The 20247-nt window shown below is 47.5% G+C and overlaps 1 protein-coding gene across 7 annotated transcripts in view; it reads right to left on the reverse strand.

The window, feature by feature from the left end:
• The window catches only part of MEF2D (myocyte enhancer factor 2D), a 181022-nt gene that overhangs the window by 2911 nt on the left and 157864 nt on the right, over positions 1–20247 (reverse strand). For 3 of the 7 annotated variants that reach the window (XM_077258498.1, XM_077258483.1, XM_077258490.1), the window contains 7 exons: positions 15293–15430; positions 13152–13362; positions 13012–13068; positions 11088–11278; positions 10624–10644; positions 9952–10087; positions 7500–7653 (listed from right to left, as the gene is read on the reverse strand). In XM_077258498.1, the coding sequence (XP_077114613.1) occupies positions 7500–7653; positions 9952–10087; positions 10624–10644; positions 11088–11278; positions 13012–13068; positions 13152–13362; positions 15293–15430 (908 nt within the window). The remainder of the gene's footprint in view (positions 1–7499; positions 7654–9951; positions 10088–10623; positions 10645–11087; positions 11279–13011; positions 13069–13151; positions 13363–15292; positions 15431–20247) is intronic. The other 4 variants (XM_077258526.1, XM_077258517.1, XM_077258508.1 and 1 more) reach the window with 3 other exon arrangements.

Genomic DNA, 20247 nt, shown 5'->3' on the forward strand with positions numbered 1-20247 from the left:
TCTACCTTGTTTTACAGTACCATATAACGGTTGTTAGTTTGGTTACATTTTCCTAAGAATGAGGAAGTCTAGTGGAAGAGGTCGTGGCCGTGGGCGGTCATTGCCAGCTGGTAATGATGGTGGTGGTGGAGCATCTGGTGGTAGTGGGAAAAGCAAAATAGCACCTAAGGCTCAAGTTGTTGAGCCAGCTTCATCGTCTGGCTACACAAGGCCTCGAAGGCTCCCTTTTCTGGGAGTAGGAAAACCGCTTTTAAAGCTGGAGCAGCAGGAAAAAGTTTTGGCTTTCCTTGCTGACTCAGCCTCTAGCTCTTTCGCCTCCTCTTCCGAAAGTTCCAAATTTAAAAGCAGCGAGTCGTCTGTGGATGCTCACGGTCAGGAACAAGTCGCTTCCTTGTGTCCTTCACCCAAAGCAAAAGTGAAGGATGCGGCAGGCGACACTACAGTTTACTCCATGGAGCTCTTTACACATACCGTGCCAGGGTTAGAAATTGAAATAGTTCACAGCCCATTACAAGATGAATCGGACATGGAGTGCACAGATGCACAGCCACAGCTAGATTATTATGCTGTTCCATTGACTCAGATCACAACATTGCCCTCGCAGTGTACTCAGCCAGAATCTGACCCTGATGAGACTATGGTGCCCCGTCCCGAACGCTATAGCACCTTACACGGTGGCATAGATGACCCAGTTGTTGACCCCGATTGGCAGCCATTGGGGGAACAGGGTGCCGCTGGCAGTAGCTCTGAAGCGGAGGAGGATGAGCCGCAGCAGGCATCAACATCGCAACAGCTTTCATCTGACAGGTCCGCATCAGGCCCAAAACGTGTGTCAAAAACCACAACAGGTGTAGGACAGCGTTGCAATCCGGTGACAGTAGCACGGCGTGCAAAGCCTGAAAAGTTATTCCATAGTAGGACGAGTGCAGTGTGGCAATTTTGTAACCAAGATCCGAATGATCAGTCCAAAGTTATATGTAAGAAATGCTCCAAGACCTTTAGCAGAGGGTAGAATCTAAAAGTTTAAATACAACGTGCATGCGTAGACATCTAACCAGCAGGCACTTGGAAGCATGGACTAACTACCAAACTTCCCGTACCGTTGATGCACCTGCTCAACTTGAAGTTAGTCAGCAACGCAACATTGCTTCCCTCACTGGAAGCCCACCGGTTGTGACACCACCAGTAACAAATGTGGAGGTATTGTCGCAAGGCCAAAGCAGTCAGGGAATCACAAGGTTCTTGGTTGGAAACACTGTAGGTAGGCCCACATCAAGAATACCATCACCAAGCCTCTCTCAATCTGCCATGTCCACCACCACCCATGCTAGTTCCACCATATGCAGCTCTCCAGTCCAGCTCAGCCTACAAGAGACTCTCGATAGGAAAAGAAAGTACTCTTCCTCTCATCCGCGTACACAGGGTTTGAACGGCTGTATTGCTTGACTAATCTCGTTAGAGATGATGCCCTACCGGTTGGTTGAAAGCGAAGCTTTCAAAGCCCTGATGGCCTATGCAGTACCACGCTATGACCTACCCAGTCGACACTTCTTTGCGAGAAAAGCCATCCCAGCACTCCACCAACATGTCAAAGAACGCATTGTCCATGCACTGAGGCAATTGGTCAGTAGAAAGGCGCACCTCACAACTGATGCATGGACCAGTAGGCATGGCCAGGGACGTTACGTGTCCATCACGGCACACGGTAGATGCAGGGTCCACAGGGGACAGCTATAGTGGCACAGTTCTGCCTAGCCCACGGTCTAGGAAACAGTTGGCTGTAGGCGTTTGCACCTCCTCCTCCTCCTCCAGAAGCGAAAGCTCGTCCACAGAGCTCAGTCGCACGAACACTCCATCCGCAGCTGCCAGTGTTGCACCCGTGGTGTCCCATTATGGAACAGCTAGTGGTAAGCGTCAGCAGGCTGTGCGGCAAATGAAATGTTTGGGCGACAACAGACACACCGCAGAAGTACTGGCCGAGTACTTGCAGCAAGAAACTCAGTCATGGCTGGGCAGTGTACATCTTGAGGCAGGCAAGGTAGTCAGTGATAACGGAAGGAATTTTATGGCTGCCATAGCCCTTTCCAAAATGAAACACATACCTTGCCTGGCTCACACCTTGAACCTTGTGGTGCAGTGCTTCCTCAAGAATTACCCTACCAGCCCTGCTCCTGAAGGTGAACAGACTTTGCTCGCACATCCGCCGGTCGCCCGTCCACTCCAGCCGTATGCTTAACATCAGCGATCGCTGAATCTTCCCCAGCACCGCCTAATAATAGACGTTGCAACAAGGTGGAACTCTACACTGCACATGCTTCAGAGGCTGTGCAAGCAGAGGCGTGCTGTCATGTATTTGTGGGAGGATACACATACACGGGCAGGCAGTTGGATGGCAGACATGGAGTTGTCTGGTGTGCAGTGGTCGAAGCTCCAAGACCTCTGTCAAGTCCTTCAGTGTTTTGAGGAGTGCACACGGCTGGTCAGTGCAGACGACGCCATCGTAAGCATGAGCATCCCACTAATGCATCTGCTGATGCAAAGTTTGACACACATCAAGGAGCAGGCGTCTGTGGCCGAGGAGGAGGGAAGCCTTGATGACAGTCAGCCATTGTCTGGTCAGGGAAGTCTCCGGGACGAGGTGGCGGATGAAGAGGAGGAGGAGGATGATGGGGCTGAATATTTATGGGAGGAGTATGCTTCTCAGGGGGCAATAGAAACTGGTGGCATTGCAAGGTCAGGTACAAGGTTTTTGCGGGCCACAAGTGAGGTAGATTTTCAAGAAAGTGCTCCTCAACCCAGCACAAGCAGTGAATTGACACCTGGACCTTTGGCCCACATGGCAGAGTATGCCTTGCATATCCTAAAACGTGACCCCCGCATTATCAAAATGATGACCGATGACGATTACTGGTTGGCCTGCCTCCTGGATCCACGATACAAAGGCAAATTACAAAATATCATGCCACATGAGAACCTTGACCAAATATTAGCTACCAAACAAGCAACTCTTGTAGACCGTTTGGTTCAAGCATTCCCAGCACACAGCGGCGCTGATGGTTCTCACACGAGCTGTAGGGGGCAACATGGCAGAGGTGCTAGAGGTGCACAAAGCCGAAGTGGCATTGGACAGAGGGGATTTCTCACCAGGTTGTGGAGTGATTTCGCAATGACCGCAGACACGGCAGGTACTGCTGCATCGATTCAAAGTGACAGGAGACAGCATTTGTCCAGTATGGTTACCAACTATTTTTCCGCCATTATTGATGTTCTCCCTCACAGGTCATTCCCCTTTGATTACTGGGCATCTAAACTAGACACCTGGCCCGAATTGGCAGAATATGCATTACAGGAGCTCGCTTGCCCAGCTGCTAGTGTGCTCTCAGAAAGAGTCTTCAGTGCTGCTGGTTCAATACTGACTGAAAAAAGGACACGCCTGGCTCCCCGAAATGTTGATGATTTACACTTCATTAAAATGAACCAATCATGGATTTCGAATTATTTTGCCCCACCTTCCCCTGCTGACACGTAGCTTGCCAGAAAAATTTCTTGTTTTTGGCCTCCTCTTACTGACTGCTCCAATTCCGCCATTTGCAGGTGCCGAATGTCCACCATAGGCCATTTGTATACCTCCCTAAATGGGCTGACTCCCCCCACAGGGCCGTGGTCACAACGTGGCGCAAGCACCCGCGCGAGTGCCATTTGCCTGGACAGGTGGGTGTGCCCACTCTTGGGCCACGGCACTGGCACAGGGTCCCTCATAGTACAATGAAGTGTCTCTGACGGTGGTGGTTCACAACCAACGTCAGACACACCGTCGTAATATGAGGGGCCCTGGGCCAGTACCGCCGCCCACGAGAGTGTGTTCCCCCCCAGCTCGAACTGTGCTCTACCACTTGAAAAACTTACCTCTCCCTGCCCCACCACTGTGCAGTCTGTGCTGTTAAATCCTTAAATGGCACTGCCATAACAAATTTGTTGCAATGATAGATGATAGTAAAAATATACAGGGGCCCTGGCCTCCATTTAGACCCCTTAATACTTTGCGCCAACTACCCGTCTGCAACTCTGCAGAGGAGCCCACCCCTGTACCTCGCTATGCCACCAGTTTATTTATGACCAATTCCTTGGCTGACATTTAGCCCATTTTAGTATTTTGGCCTACTAACTGTGTCAGCCACTTCTAACAGTTGACCTCCGCTGAACAAAGCTATGCCACCTCTGTACTCGTTACCAATTGTGAACTGCATGTAGCCCACTTACTTATTTGTGCCTAGTAACTGCATCAGCCTCTCATAAGAATTGTCCTCCCACGCTGAAACAAGCTAGGCCACCTGCTTAGTCCTGCTAGCAGTTTGAACTGCATTTAGACACCTTTTTTTAGGTTAGGCCTCCGTCTGTCTGTCGGCGCCACACATTACAACTGTCTCCCCCCCTGAAACAAGCTAGGCCGCCTGCGTACTCCTCTTACTAATGTAGAACAGCATTTAGCCTACTTATTTATTTTGTCCTAGTAACTGTGTCAGACTCACAACATTGTCCTCTACCACTGAGCCCAGCAAGGCCGCCTGTGTACTCCTCTTACCAATTGTGAACTGCATATATTGTTCTTTTTTATTTTACGCCTACTCAGTGTGTCAGAGCCACTAATTACACTTGTCCTCCTCCGCTGAACCACGCTATGCCGACTGTATACTCCTATTACAAATTTTGAACCGCAATTAGCCACCTTTTTTAATTGTAGGCCTACTCTGTCTGTCTGAGCCACTTATTACAGTTGTCCTCCGCTGAACAAAGCTATGCCGCCTGTATACTCCACTAACCAATTTTGAACTGCATTTGCCTACTTTCTTATTTATGCCTACTAACTGTGTCTGCCTCCCATTACAGTTGTCATCCACTCAACAAAGCTGAGCCTCAGTTTTCATCCGATGTCAGATATTAAACTGCATTTGGCCTACTTGTTTGGTTGGGCCCTACTAACGGTGTCTGCCACTCCTTGCTTGTCTCCTCCACTGAACAAAGCTGAGCTTCAATCTTCAGGCTTTCGGCCTAGATCAGATATTAAACTGCATTTGGCCTACTTGTTTGGTTGGGCCCTAGTAACGGTGTCTGCCGCACCTTCCTTGTCTCCTCCACTGAACAAAGCTGAGCTTCAATCTTCAGGCTTTCGGCCTATAGGAAATTTTAAACTGCATTTGGCCTACTTGTTTGGTTGGGCCCTAGTAACGGTGTCTGCCGCTCCTTGCTTGTCTCCCCAACTGAACAAAGCTGAGATTCAATCTTCAGGCTTTCAGCCTATAGAAAATTTTAAACGGCATTTGGCCTACTTGTTTGGTTGGGCCTACTAACGGTGTCTGCCGCTGCTTGGTGTTCTCCTCCACTGAACAAAGCTGAGCTTCAATCTTCAGGCTTTCGGCCTATATCAGATATTAAACGACATTTGGCCTACTAGTTTGGTTGGGCCCTACTAACGGTGTCAGCCGCTCCTTGCTTGTCTCCTCCACTGAATATAGCTGAGCTTCAATTTTCAGGCTTTCGGCCTATATCAGATATTAACCTGCATTTGGCCTACTTGTTTGGTGTTCTCCTCCAATGAACAAAGCAGTGCCGCCTGTTTACTCCTGTTACCAATTTTGAACTGCATTTAGCCTACTTTATTCTTTGGGACTATATCTGTGTTTCCTCCTCATCCTGCCCATTGCCCAGCCACTGCTAGACGAGTCTGCTGGTACATTGACCCAGACCACTACATTCCCCTTGCACTCTACACAGCCAGAATCTGACCCTGCTGAAAGTCAGGTTCCCCTTCCCGCATACGATACCAGCTTACACGGGGACAAACAGGAAGGTGCAGATGAAAGTGCAGGTTCCTTCATCAGGCGGGGGAGCATACTCGTTGGCGACGTCACTGGCACAGGGCCCCTCATAGTACGCAAAAGTGTCTCTGCCGATGGGAGGCGCCCCCGCCGTCAAACACACCGCCGTACTTTGAGGGGCCCTGTGCCAGTGCCAATGCGAACAAGTGGGCCCCCCCTGCTTGCTCGGGATCACAGCACTTGCAAAGTTTTAATACTTACCTCTCCCGGCTCCACCGCCGTGACGTAGTCTGCGTTTCCTGGGCCCACAAAAAACTTGAGCAAGCCCTACCCCCCTCCCCACAACTTTATCCAAATGACCCCCAATTTTCAATGCCTAACTATTATTATAAGGTAAATTAAGATTCACAAGCTTAAGTGACAAGAATTGATGTTTTTGACATTAAAATGGGCACTGTGGGTGTTTTCCTGTCCTCCACTCACTGCCGACTTTGATTCCCCATTGACTTACATTGGGTTTCGTGTTTCGGTCGATCCCCGACTTTTTGCGACAATCGGCCGATTTCACTCAACCTGACTTTTGACAAAGCCGGGTTTCGCGAAACCTGACTCGATCCTTTAAAAGTAAAAGTCGCTCAACCCTAGTTACGACCACTAAGAGCTGTATAACCAACAGTTGCTATATGAGTTGTCATCACCATGGATACTTAAGCTACTGCAATACCCTACATGAGGTAAACAACATAGTGAATCAGAATAACTATATTACATTTCTAATTGGAGGAATTTGCTAATATTATTACCGTAAGGTATTATTATTACATCTACTACATATTGAGATAGAATCTTGGAGATGGGTATACCCCTTTAATGAAAACGGCTTTAATGTTGGCTTCATAGTACAAGCTGTATGTGGACCACCTCAGTGCTCCCTTTAGTGGCCTCTGCAGGAAGTCAGAATTTTATTGCATAACTATCTCTGCAGGAGATTTGGAGCTCTGTATCAGTAAAAAATAAACTTCTACCCTGTAATGATATTTTAGAAAATGGTGTAATAGTCCCTTATCCTCACAGCTGAGGGTTTGTTACTGTTGTATACAGTCTAGATAGTCACATGAAATAAACATGGCAGAGGGTTTGCTACAATGTATTCTCACAGGATACAGAATTTGTAGAAAAGTGATTTCTGCAGCAAAGTGACTGGCGTTACATGGTGGATGACTAGAGTGAGCGACGGACGGATTTAGCCCTCTTTATGAACACATAAAACTGGCAAAACCAGAAGAGACGCGTAGTCATCAGTGCCCCTCCCGATTCGCCCGGGCCCCTCCCTGGGCAGCAGAGACAGACCTTGGCAGATGAGACTCCAGAGCTCCGAAAGGGCATGAGGTGACATTTACTAAATGCCAATTAAAGGCACCTACTGCTGGTGTCCATTCTCTCTGTTACCCTATGGGAGGCGCTGAAGAGCAGATTAACCCCCTCATCCACCATAACACCTCTGAGGAGTGCGGAGACCCCACGGATGTATAGTCATGTCTGGAGGACGTGCAGACATCCGAGACATTAACTCTGCAGGGATCAGCAGATAACGGACCACTGCTCTACTCATTCCTGACCACCATCGTCCATCCGTCTCTCCCATAAACCATCTGTAGGGGGCAGTATGGAACAGATACGTACACCAGATTACTTAGCGACACCGGCACCATCTGCTGCGCTTGGTGATGTTGCTGCTGCTGCTGTTGCTGCCAGGCGGACACATTGCCTAGTGACAAGGCTCCGGGAGAGCTGAACGTGGAGAGTGAAGATAAGTCTGCACTGGTCAGCTGGTAATCTGCAAGAAAAAGATTAAGAGCTGGTCAGATCCAAGTCTCCAGGGGGCGCTATGAAACATGGGCAGATGCTGCCCTAATGGATGTGACTCCGCCCATGAGGAACATTCTCTTCTTTGTAATAACAGCTTTCTACTTTTATGTAGTCATTCTGAAGGCTAGTTTTCTGGCTTAAGCAAATGTCAGCCCTTTTGCCCCACTTTCAACATTTTTGTAAATAATTGGCAGCGACTTAGCACAAAGAGGTCAGCTGGTGGGTTATAGGGGTACTAGAATGTATATTACAACTGGCAGAAATGTAATTTTCTGTGGCACATGCCCGCCTTATGGGGTCTACACTGGTCAATGTGATGAGCCCTCCCCACTTGTGTTTCACTTTCTCACCACTTCCAAGATCTCTGCTTGCTGTCAGGGACTGAAAATCTCCTATGACCCCCATGCTGCTCACTCAGTCAGATCAGGGCAGTTTTCAGACTCTCTAAACGTAGGCAAGTTTCTATTCACTGACATCATAAAGAGATCTTTAAAATGGTGCTGAGGTTCTTTTTTTTCCTCTCTCCAATTCTTAGTATTGTCATTTTATCTGCTCTCACGTATCAATAAGAAATAGATTCTCCGGATGGCAACCGGAGAGATGGAGAAAGTAAAAGCGAGAAGCCTCTTACATGACATGTCTGGAGACAGAAACACGTGTTGGCTTTCTCATCTGTAACAGCAAGACACATGTGCAACAGGAAGGTCACACCGGACACCCTGCTCCCAATGTATCATATATGAGTCGACCAGCAGAGGGAGCTCTATACAGCTCTATGACATGTCTCAAAGGAGCAAACAGCAGATGACACTCTATGCAGTCATATGATATGTCATACAAGAGACGACCAGCAGAGAACGCTCTAGGCAGCTCTATGACATTTCATAAAAGAGCCAACCAGCAGAGGGAGCTCTATGATATTTCAAAGAGGAGCCAACCAGCAGAGGACGCTCTAGGCAGCGCTATGACATTTCATAAAGAGAAAACCAGCAGAGGGCGCTCTGTGGAGCTATATGACATGTCATACAAGAGACGACCAGCAGAGGACGCTCGAGGCAGCGCTATGACATTTCATAAAAGAGCCAACCAGCAGAGGGAGCTCTATGATATTTCAAAGAGGAGCCAACCAGCAGAGGACGCTCTAGGCAGCGCTATGACATTTCATAAAGAGAAAACCAGCAGAGGGCGCTCTGTGGAGCTATATGACATGTCATACAAGAGACGACCAGCAGAGGACGCTCGAGGCAGCGCTATGACATTTCATAAAGAGAAAACCAGCAGAGGGCGCTCTGTGGAGCTATATGACATGTCATACAAGAGACGACCAGCAGAGGACGCTCGAGGCAGCGCTATGACATTTCATAAAGAGAAAACCAGCAGAGGGCGCTCTGTGGAGCTATATGATATGTCATACAAGAGACGACCAGCAGAGGACGCTCTATGACATTTCATGCCCCTTTTTCTCTGCTTTTACCAGCCTGATATTCGCTGCCCTCTGCATCTCGGGAAAGCTGGGTCCGTGAAGTGGAGGCATAACGTGACTTTCTGCAGATAGCACCCTCCCTTGCTCTGCTGGGTGTACACACTGCCATTCGCGTGTGAAGAGGAGATCTTGCACAAATCAAGTCTGTCCGGTTCCCTTTAATGACGAAACAAGCTGTCAATACAGGCACGTGAGTGACGGCAGTGCGGTGTACGACACCAGCTATTTGCCACCTACAGGCTCTGTTGGAGGCCTACTGACAGGAACCCTTTAAATAACAGCCCCACCCTGGTCTACTGGTTGTGAGTGGTATTGGAGCTCAGCCTTGTTCACTATAATGAAGCTGAAATGCAATACCAGATAAGACCAATGGACAGTTGTGATGCTAAACCATGGTTTTCTGCACAACCCCCCTTTAACTACTTTTCGGGAAGTGCCCCGGTTAGTGGCTTTGGCATACATGAACCACATCTACATGATCACATGGTAAAACAACAGGATAAAGTGGAGTTTCCACTTTGGCAAATCACTAAATATTAAAAGGGTTTCTAATAATAAACTGATTATAAAGTGTCCCCTGCTGGGACCCCCGGGGATCAGCTGTAATCTGGGCAAAGCTGGTAGAAAGTGATAGGTGTCCCTGCAGTGCCTCTGCAGGACAACTGGAGTATTACACAGTGTCCATTGATATCAGTGGTTTGTCTGTGTAATGCACAGGTCCTCCAGAGGCAGACTACAGACCCTCCCTGTGCGATTGGCGATATGTACAGATATCAGACAAACCTGTGTTGTACGCTGTGGACATGGCAGAGAAAGGCAGTCCATGATGTGACAGTAAACTGGGGGTTGCCACTGAGACGACCGGTGTGGTTAAGGAGTGAGCTGCCTGGGAGACTCCTCCTAGCCTCTGTGCGTTCTGCTGGGAAGAAAAGACATGATTCATTTCACATGTAAAGCGCCACGGAATAAATGGAGCTATAAAAATGAATAATAATAATAATAATAATAATAACTGGGAAGAAGGACTTCCCTCATCGTCCACACCATGCAGGAGGGGCTGTCCGAGCTGCACACAACACACAAACCTCCTGCCCACCCGAGAAAGGGTCGGGGCAGAGAGCTTTCCTTCCCCAGAAGGTCAGACAATAAGCCTTTCATGCCTCTGGATGTTCGGGGTCAGGTCACACATCCTTGGTGTGAAGGCGGCAAGGGAGGGTTGTTTCCTCCAGACATGACACGATTCAGAAACCATGTGACAGCCAGCAATGGAAAAACTGTACTTAATCCTGATGACCTGGACACTGGCATGGGAATCTCATGGCTACGTCATGATACTGAGGCATGAAAAAACTACCATACAGCCTCTGGCAACTAGGGGCGCCATTCTAGCAGTCACTACTTATAGAAAGGGAATAGCATCCAATAGTGAAGAGCACAGCAAGCAAGGACACTCACCATCTCCAGCTGATCCTCCGCCTGGGGGCGAAAAGCAGAGGATAGAAAGAGAGAAACGTGGCTGGTTAGAGGGATGCTTCACACAACCGAGCACGTACAGAGGAGGCGGCCACAATCATTCTAACCAGACATGTAAGGGGGAACGTCGGCACTAGATTTTCCCCGTCTACCTTGCCCTATTAGTGAAGGAATGGTGTCAATGAATTTATACACTCTCCCATCCTTTCCAGGAGTCCTGAAAACAGCACCCTACGAATTTCAAGCATACTCGCAACAGTCCTTAAAATTAAAGGGGAACTCCACATCACTGACAATTCTAGTTTTCCTCTGCGTTTCCGTTTCTTTGACTTTCCCAAATACTAATAAGGTATATAGGATGTGGGGGAGACGTATTGTGGCCCAGGAGGACGGCACATTTCTTCCCCTTTTCCTGACAAGCTAGTCACTGCGATCCCATTACTCACCAAATGATGCATTAACCCCTTGCCGCCTTGTGAGGTGATGACGCGCAAGTCTGGTTTGCGGCTGTTGGCTCCGAGCTGATTGTTCTGGGATGGCGGTGTAGGGGATTTGGCTGGGATGACTTTCCCCAGGGTGTTCCCATTCGATATCGATATGAGGCCTGGAGAGGCTCGAGCGCTTATGTAACCGTTTCCTACAAAATGGAAAAAAAAAAAAAAACCTTAAGTTTTAACGAAGGCTTTTATTGTTAAACCTTTGATAACACCAGTCAAAATGTCCACCTCCATAAATGCAAGAACATGATGCAGTGCTGTGCTAGTAATGGCGACAAGCCAGGAGTTTTTTTTTTCCAATAACTTTATTGACAGTGTGGACAGGGGGGGGGGGGGTGAGGGGCAGCCTATATAACCCTTCTGCAATCCATAAGGATTTAATCAGCTCCAAGTGGCAGCCTGATGGAGAAGCCCAGATGAGGCGGAGGCAGAGGGGCCATCCCCTCAGGGTCCTCCGGCACAAGCCATACTCCAGTTTCCTGCAGCGGGCAGGAAGAATGCAAGGAATGCTGGGTGACGTCAATGGTGACATTCACAGAACCAGCCCGGCCACAATCTGCAACAGCTGATGGTCCGGCTCCCGCATCACCGCTGCCTCCGCAATATGTCAGGATTGTACTCAACATGGCTGGAGAGTGATCGCTGTAAGACCCCTGACTCACTGCCCCAATAATATGCCGTGCTCTGTGACAACGTATTGGCGTAGGCAATCTGGATACTTTCACTCCAGCAAGCACAGATCTTGTAAACGGTACTGGACCAAAACAATAAAGCCCAATGCTGTCCTATACAATCGCTTCTAATAGTGACACAATGGTAAGATCATTGCGGATCCATAAAGATGCCAGGCTGCAGCAGCTACAGACGGGTATTTATTTATTTTTTTACTTTTAAAATTTTTCTCCCATCTTGTGCACAAGCAGTGGAAATTCACATGGCATCCGTGAGGGGGTCACCTGCGTACTCGTGTCCGCTACAATTAAGGGGAGCAAAGACTTGAGTGCCTGAGACAGCACCGTGAAAGTGGAGTGGCATCTGTACCAGGGAGAGGGGATCCTAGGTCTGCACCAAATCTAATACTGTTAATGATATCACGCTAATCAAAGCGGTGTCCCAATTATGTGTCATGTCCGTCTGGTGAAAATGAGGGATTCAGAAATAACCATTTAATATCTGGACAAACAACCACTTTCAAAGCAGGAAATTACTGCACACGTATGCTGAACTCCCCTTCTAAACACATGCGCACATTAAACAGTCCCTTTAGTCAACACAGAGTCCGAAAAACGATTTTTAGTGCCACGTTCTGATCTCTTGAAATTACAGCCCCCAAGCCTGAGGCTGCACTACTGAGTAATTCTCATACAAACCATGGCTCATTCTGACGAGTGTCAGCTTCAGTGCCGTCATGAAGAATTGGTGACAGGTGTATCCACACACAGTCTCGATAAAAACCCTTCACCGGCAATGAACAGAAATCCGATTTATCGGAATCACTCAGTAGCGCTGCCTCAGGCCTGGGGCCCGCAACTTAAGATGATAATATCTCAACATTGGAGTAAGAGTTTGAAAAACGGTCTTTTCCATTTTATTTTGCCAGGTCTCCTGTAACAGGGTGCACCACAGCTCAGGAAGCACGTCTAACCTGCAAGGAGCGGCTGGTATTCAGTTTCATGAGTCAGGGAAATAGAAAATAGAGTGAGTTTGTGTTCACAGCTCGTCAGGACCACCCAAGAAGGATCCCAGAACAACAGGAAGTCAGACACTACCCTGTCACTGGGGGAAATGGGCAGAACACACTGCACACACCACGTCCTGTTATCAGCTGGGTAAAACCACCCAAACGGTGCAGGATCGGCAGCGCCGCACTCACCTACAGGGCTTGGACAGGTTCCATTAGAATTGTTAAGGTCTCCCCCAAGCATCGCTCCTGCAAATATGAGAGAGGGTCAGTCACATGCATTCCAGTCAGATGGCACACTGACATTGCATTTCGGCCTGGCATACACTCACCTGCACTGGCTGGCCTCTGAGGTAGCACTGGAGACACTGTGTTCCTCTGCAGAGTTTGCGGCTGCGGTGATAGGAGCCTGGGGTCTGTGAGTGAGGCCGTCATCAGTGACTGTGTCACCAGTGACCCCCCTGGGTTGCTGAACTGCAGTGCATTCTGGTTAGTCACAGGAACAGTAACTGGCATAGCGAAATTCGGTGCGGGAACTGCAGACTGAAGACATAAAGCCAGATTAGAGGCGAAATCAAGAGCAACAACTGATTGCAGAAAGTGGTGCCGAAACCCAAAGCGACCAATGACCGCACCTCACGGATTGCCAAGTGGTTCACAGGTCAATAAGTGTAATGAATCATGTACAACACAAGGAGCAGTACACCGGGCATCCAGAGACCTCATCTACACCCCCTCACCCAGCATCATCATCACATCCCACAGCAATGGTAGAAAAGTCATGCGTTAGGAGTAGAGAGAACATGGCAGACATTGAATAGCAGGCTGCTATTATATCATATCCCTTCAGAAAACAATTCAAGATGGTGACACTTCCGGCTCTATGGTTAAGAGGTTAATCATTGGAAGCCCGTTAGGGACTTTCAGATGTCAGAAAAATAAAGCCACACACAATATTAGGACACATTGGTTAAAGGTTCAGGGATCTGTTAATAAAACGGATTGGATGGAAGCAATTTTGTTGATGACCCCCTATTGCTCCTACCTCATTAGTCTGATGGATTAAGGCTCGGTAATCTGCGACACATAACAGAACATGGCCATTTTGGAGCCCAATGAGTATTGCTTGCAGACTCTCAATGTAGCAATAAACCGAATATTGGCCAAGCTGGCAAAATGGCCGACTCTGCCACGTCCAGGCTCAAACCTCTGTGTATCTGTTCCTTATGTGAGGTAACCAAGGCCAGTTAAGCAGAGCCATGCAAGCGCACACCCCACCAGCCCAGTACCCCTCAGCTCCAGGATGGGGTTTCGGATCTGTGTGCTTCTGACCCATCCCAGAGATGGAGGGTCAGGGTCTAGATTTACATGAAGCAGCACTGCAGGTTCCCGGCCATGCCCCCTACCAGGGGGTCTCGTACGGAAGTTGTAATGGTGGCCAAATTGACTGTCATGCATGGGCTTGTATGAATGGAGGATTTTTTATATTTTTGGAGGCAACATTTCTCCATATTGTAATCGGATTTATTCTATTGAGGGGTTTTGGGTGGCCAAAGACATGCAGTCCTGGCACTTGAGGGAAGAATGTGGTTGAAATAGGGGTCACTGATTACCACCCATTAACCTCGGCATACATTACCCAACATGTCAACAAGATGGTTGACACCTATGGCTTGAGGCATCCTAGCAGTGTAGCGTTCTCCTACTGGCTAATGTGGAACCAGCCATTGTTACCATGCAGGAATAGCTGTAATGGTTTCTATGGCAACCAAAAACATTAAAACGTAACTCCACCAGTGCCCTACTCCCCCCAAATTTCAGTCGCAGGGCTTCAATGAGACAATAGGTCTCTAGCGTGAGGGTCCCATCACACAGCCCATGTCCCATCTTCCTCACCTCCCGGGACTGTGATATGGATGGAATGTGGTCCTAAGGTGAACTGCAGTCCGGTGGGAGGAGTCACTTGGTGGGAGGGGTCAAGTGGTGGCAGGAGTCACGTGGTGGGAGGAGTCAGGCTTATCATTCCTTTCAACTATGAAGGAGAGGGACACGACTTTGGCTCCTGCCTAACTAGAAGTTGTAGGTGTCGACACAGCGGCCATGTTGGTTAGCGCAGGCGCTCAGAACGTGCAGTGCTGCTTTGGCCTGTGGCTCCCTCCCCCACGGTACTCACTGCGAGTCTATAACTTTGCATCATTTTATCAAACTCCTCGTCAATCTTTTTATATTTCTCCTCCGTCTGCGGAGTCAGCGCAAACACCTCGTCTGCGTCCGGGCTCTCGTACTCCCTGTGCTTCTTGTTCAGCGCCTGCTTTTCCGGATTGGGGGAGGGGTTTGGGAATTTTTATAATTTTTTATAGCCATTTTTTTTTTCCGGGGGCGGTGGAAATAAAGAACAAACAGAACGGGGGGGAAAAAAAGAGAGAGAAGAAGAAGAGAGATGAAGAGTGGTTGTCAGTGGCCGGGTACTTACGCCATAGCGTTTGAATAGAATATCCAAGTCCTCGCTGGCTTTGCGATATTTGTCTTCCATGAGAGGGCTCTGGTCAATGGAGTCATCCCCGTCTGGTTCGGGGCTGTCACACCCGTTAAAACCTTTCTTTCTTAATGTCTGAAATCACAACCAGGAAAAATTCAGCTCTCAACCTTTTTGCGCTCACTGGGACAGCAGGGAAGGAGACTGACCCATTATTTCCGTTCGAGGCGGCCATTTTGTAGACTACATGTGCTCACATTATACCGCTGCGTTATACATAAGTGTCATACAGTAAGAGTATAGGGAAAAAATGTTTAATTGGAACTGACTTTCTGGATTACTAAACGCCTAAACGGAGGAATGTCACTGGACATCGTGCCTTGTGCTCTGGCCTGGCCACATGACGTGCATAATACTGCCACATAATCTCCTACTTCCACCAGCGTCTGAAAGTTGTGACCTAAATATCCATCTTCTGGCTGTTTCAACAAGCTTTATTGTACAGAAACATCTACTAATACACACATAATCACAGGCCGCAGTTACACAAACCATTATACCATCAATATGGGACTGTCTGAGGGCTGAATGGCGGCGTCTCCACAGGTCTAGGTCCCTCTGGCCAGTTCTGCTCCATCGCTTCTCCTCTACATAACGGATGAATTAGGAGCTCGTCTCCTACAACACCAGTGCCAGACGCCGAATAATAAAAACTACTTTCCACCCGTCTCAGATGGGACAAAATACAGGATCTAATGAAATCTTTCACCGCAGCTGTCGAGTTCTTCTATTCTGTAAGTTTGGTTATTTTTACATGCAGAGGTGGCTTATAATAAATGGTAGTCACAAGGAGCCTGTCTGGAGCCTCCCCGTCACAATGGATGCTTTCAATAATGAAATCAATGGGAAACTTTTTTTGAAAGTTAAATTTGGGTACAAATAAAAGGTGCCATCTATTGAGCAAGTAGCAAGAAAAAAAAAAAAAAGGTCTCCTGACTAGACAAATATGGCAGCCATATTATTTGTCCATCAGCTTTCCCAGAAGAAAGAGTAACTCTGGTACCCATAGACGGAGGGTACTTCACAAAAATGTGCCGTCGGTACAACGCAGACACATCCCCTTCTGCCCTGGTGTGGTGCCCAGTCCGGACCTACATGGCGGCCAGGACAAGGCAGTTGTTGCTTCTGCCCCCTGTGATGACGTTACATGAAGCCATGTCATTAGACCTCTTGCGACATCATGACAATAGGCGCCAGAGATGCAGACACAGAAGTGAAGACCGCCCCGGTCTGAATGCCACAAAGGCGCACAAACATATTTGCTTACTTTAGTATACCGGTACTTGGTACATATGAAAGATGCCAGGGTCCGTGCCACCACGACAGACACAGAACAGTCCGCCGCATGGAGTCGATACATCCTTGTCCTTACGGGAACAGACTGCGGCACCACGTTCTCCTCCTGGCATGTAGGGGGCTCTACAGGATAAGATTTATAGGCCGCTCTGGCGATGCCAACCTTAAATGGCAGGCACGGAATCTCTGAAAATCTTCTAATGGTTTCCTGTTGCTTGTGACCCAGCATTTAAGCAGAGTGCAAATGGCGATTAAATGCATTTAGGATTTTATGAGCGGGTGCTCAGCTCGCCTCATGTGCACTTAGGATACCAAGATCCTGCTTTGTGTCTGGGCATCGGGGCAGGATGTACTCAGCCTCAAAGTGAAAAGTTTCTGATGAACACATCATGACAATTTTTCTCCTGTTGTGCTGCAAGTCCAAAAACCCCATACAAACGTGTCCATCATCATCCGTCTGTAGACTGTGACAAGGCCAGAGCTTTACCTGGAGATTATATTTCCTAAGGAAAGAGGATGCCCTTCTTGTGCCTGACCTTTCCTGCTGTGAAGGACTTAAAGGGGCAGCAGGTATCCAGACACTGGCTATATATAGGCTCCGAACAATCACAACAGCCGAGATTCACAGCAGACTGCAAAGTGAACAGATTTTCTCATTTCAGCCGCATAAGCGCACACCAAGCACGCCGGCCATATGGACTCAGGACATCTGCTGAAAGCAGAAGAACAACGCTAAGGAAGACTCTCAGGTGACAAGTCACCTCCATGTGCTTAGCCAGCAGCCCCACGTGCACTCACTGACTGCTGAACTACCAAGGCTAGAGTCTAAGCAGGTGCCAGCAGGTTCTAAACCACAGAGAATAGTGGGAATCCACAGAGCAAAATGTTACAGGGTACATCACCTGAATGGCTGTGCACCACTACTTATGTGCTAAGTATAAAAAGGCATTTATAAACACATTACATTGCTAGTCCTGTACTGATCCTGAGTTACATCCTGTATTATACTCCAGAGCTGCACTCACTATTCTACTGGTGCAGTCACTGTGTACATACATTACTGACCCTGTACTGATCCTGAGTTACATCCTGTATTATACTCCAGAGCTGCACTCACTATTCTGCTGGTGCAGTCACTGTGTACATACATTACATTACTGATCCTGTACTGATCCTGAGTTACATCCTGTATTATACCCCAGAGCTGCACTCACTATTCTGCTGGTGCAGTCACTGTGTACATACATTACATTACTGACCCTGTACTGATCCTGAGTTACATCCTGTATTATACTCCAGAGCTGCACTCACTATTCTGCTGGTGCAGTCACTGTGTACATACATTACATTACTGATCCTGTACTGATCCTGAGTTACATCCTGTATTATACCCCAGAGCTGCACTCACTATTCTGCTGGTGCAGTCACTGTGTACATACATTACATTACTGACCCTGTACTGATCCTGAGTTACATCCTGCATTATACACCAGAGCTGCACTCACTATTCTGCTGGTGCAGTCACTGTGTACATACATTACATTACTGACCCTGTACTGATCCTGAGTTACATCCTGTATTATACTCCAGAGCTGCACTCACTATTCTGCTGGTGCAGTCACTGTGTACATACATTACATTACTGATCCTGTACTGATCCTGAGTTACATCCTGTATTATACTCCAGAGCTGCACTCACTATTCTGCTGGTGCAGTCACGGTGTACATACATTACATTACTGACCCTGTACTGATCCTGAGTTACATCCTGTATTATACTCCAGAGCTGCACTCACTATTCTGCTGGTGCAGTCACTGTACATACATTACATTACTGATCCTGTACTGATCCTGAGTTACATCCTGTATTATACTCCAGAGCTGCACTCACTATTCTGCTGGTGCAGTCACTGTGTACATACATTACTGATCCTGAGTTACATCCTGTATTATACCCCAGAGCTGCACTCACTATTCTGCTGGTGCAGTCACTGTGTACATACATTACATTACTGATCCTGAGTTACATCTTGTATTATATTCCAGAGCAGCACTCACTATTCTGCTGGTGCAGTCACTGTGTACATACATTACATTACTGATCCTGAGTTACAGCCTGCATTATACTCCAGAGCTGCACTCACTATTCTGCTGGTGCAGTCACTGTGTACATACATTACATTACTGATCCTGAGTTATAACCTGTATTATACTCCAGAGCTGCACTCACTATTCTGCTGGTACAGTCACTGTGTACATACATTACTGCTCCTGTACTGATCCTGAGTTACATCCTGTATTATACTCCAGAGCTGCACTCACTATTCTGCTGGTGCAGTCACTATGTACATACATTACATTACTGATCCTGTACTGATCCTGAGTTACATCCTGTATTATACTCCAGAGCGGCACTCACTATTCTGCTAGTGCAGTCACTGTGTACATACATTACATTACTGATCCTGTACTGATCCTGAGTTACATCCTGTATTATACTCCAGAGCTGCACTCACTATTCTGCTGGTGCAGTCACTATGTACATACATTACATTACTGATCCTGTACTGATCCTGAGTTACATCCTGTATTATACTCCAGAGCGGCACTCACTATTCTGCTAGTGCAGTCACTGTGTACATACATTACATTACTGATCCTGTACTGATCCTGAGTTACATCCTGTATTATACCCCAGAGCTGCACTCACTATTCTGCTGGTGCAGTCACTATGTACATACATTACATTACTGATCCTGAGTTACATCCTGTATTATACTCCAGAGCTGCACTCACTATTCTGCTGGAACAGTCACTGTGTACATACATTACATTACTGATCCTGTACTGATCCTGAGTTACATCCTGTATTATACTCCAGAGCTGCACTCACTATTCTGCTGGTGCAGTCACTGTGTACATACATTACATTACTGATCCTGTACTGATCCTGAGTTACATCCTGTATTATACTCCAGAGCTGCACTCACTATTCTGCTGGTGCAGTCACTGTGTACATACATTACATTACTGATCCTGTACTGATCCTGAGTTACATCCTGTATTATACTCCAGAGCTGCACTCACTATTCTGCTGGTGCAGTCACTGCGTACATACATTACATTACTGATCCTGTACGGATTCTGAGTTACATCCTACATTATACAGCAGAGCTGCGCTTAATATTCTGCCATGTACACACATTTCATGGAGCATGCTGTATGCTGTAGGAGAGGTCCCAGCAGACACATCTCGGATTTGTAGTTGCAATAGTAAATGACTACACTGAGTAAATCCCATCATTATTTCCAACTTAAAGTGATATTTTTGTATTAACTTGTCTAAAATTAAATTATTTGTCCAGATGAAAGGTAGGCCGGTGAGGATGACTTGTTATCGCTGCTGCACAGGCCACTCTGACCAAATTGTGCTGATGAGTAAGAAATCAGCGGACGCTGTGATTAATATATTTCCCATAAAATCTGTGTGAGACATTTACAGTTTAAAAAAAATGATGGGGGGGGGGGGGGGGGGGGGGGGTAGTGGGGCGCTGGCTAACCACAAAATTTTATTAATGGAATCTAGTGATTTAGAA

This window comes from Ranitomeya variabilis, chromosome 1 (genome assembly GCF_051348905.1).
Source record: "Ranitomeya variabilis isolate aRanVar5 chromosome 1, aRanVar5.hap1, whole genome shotgun sequence".
Classification (NCBI taxonomy): domain Eukaryota; kingdom Metazoa; phylum Chordata; class Amphibia; order Anura; family Dendrobatidae; genus Ranitomeya; species Ranitomeya variabilis.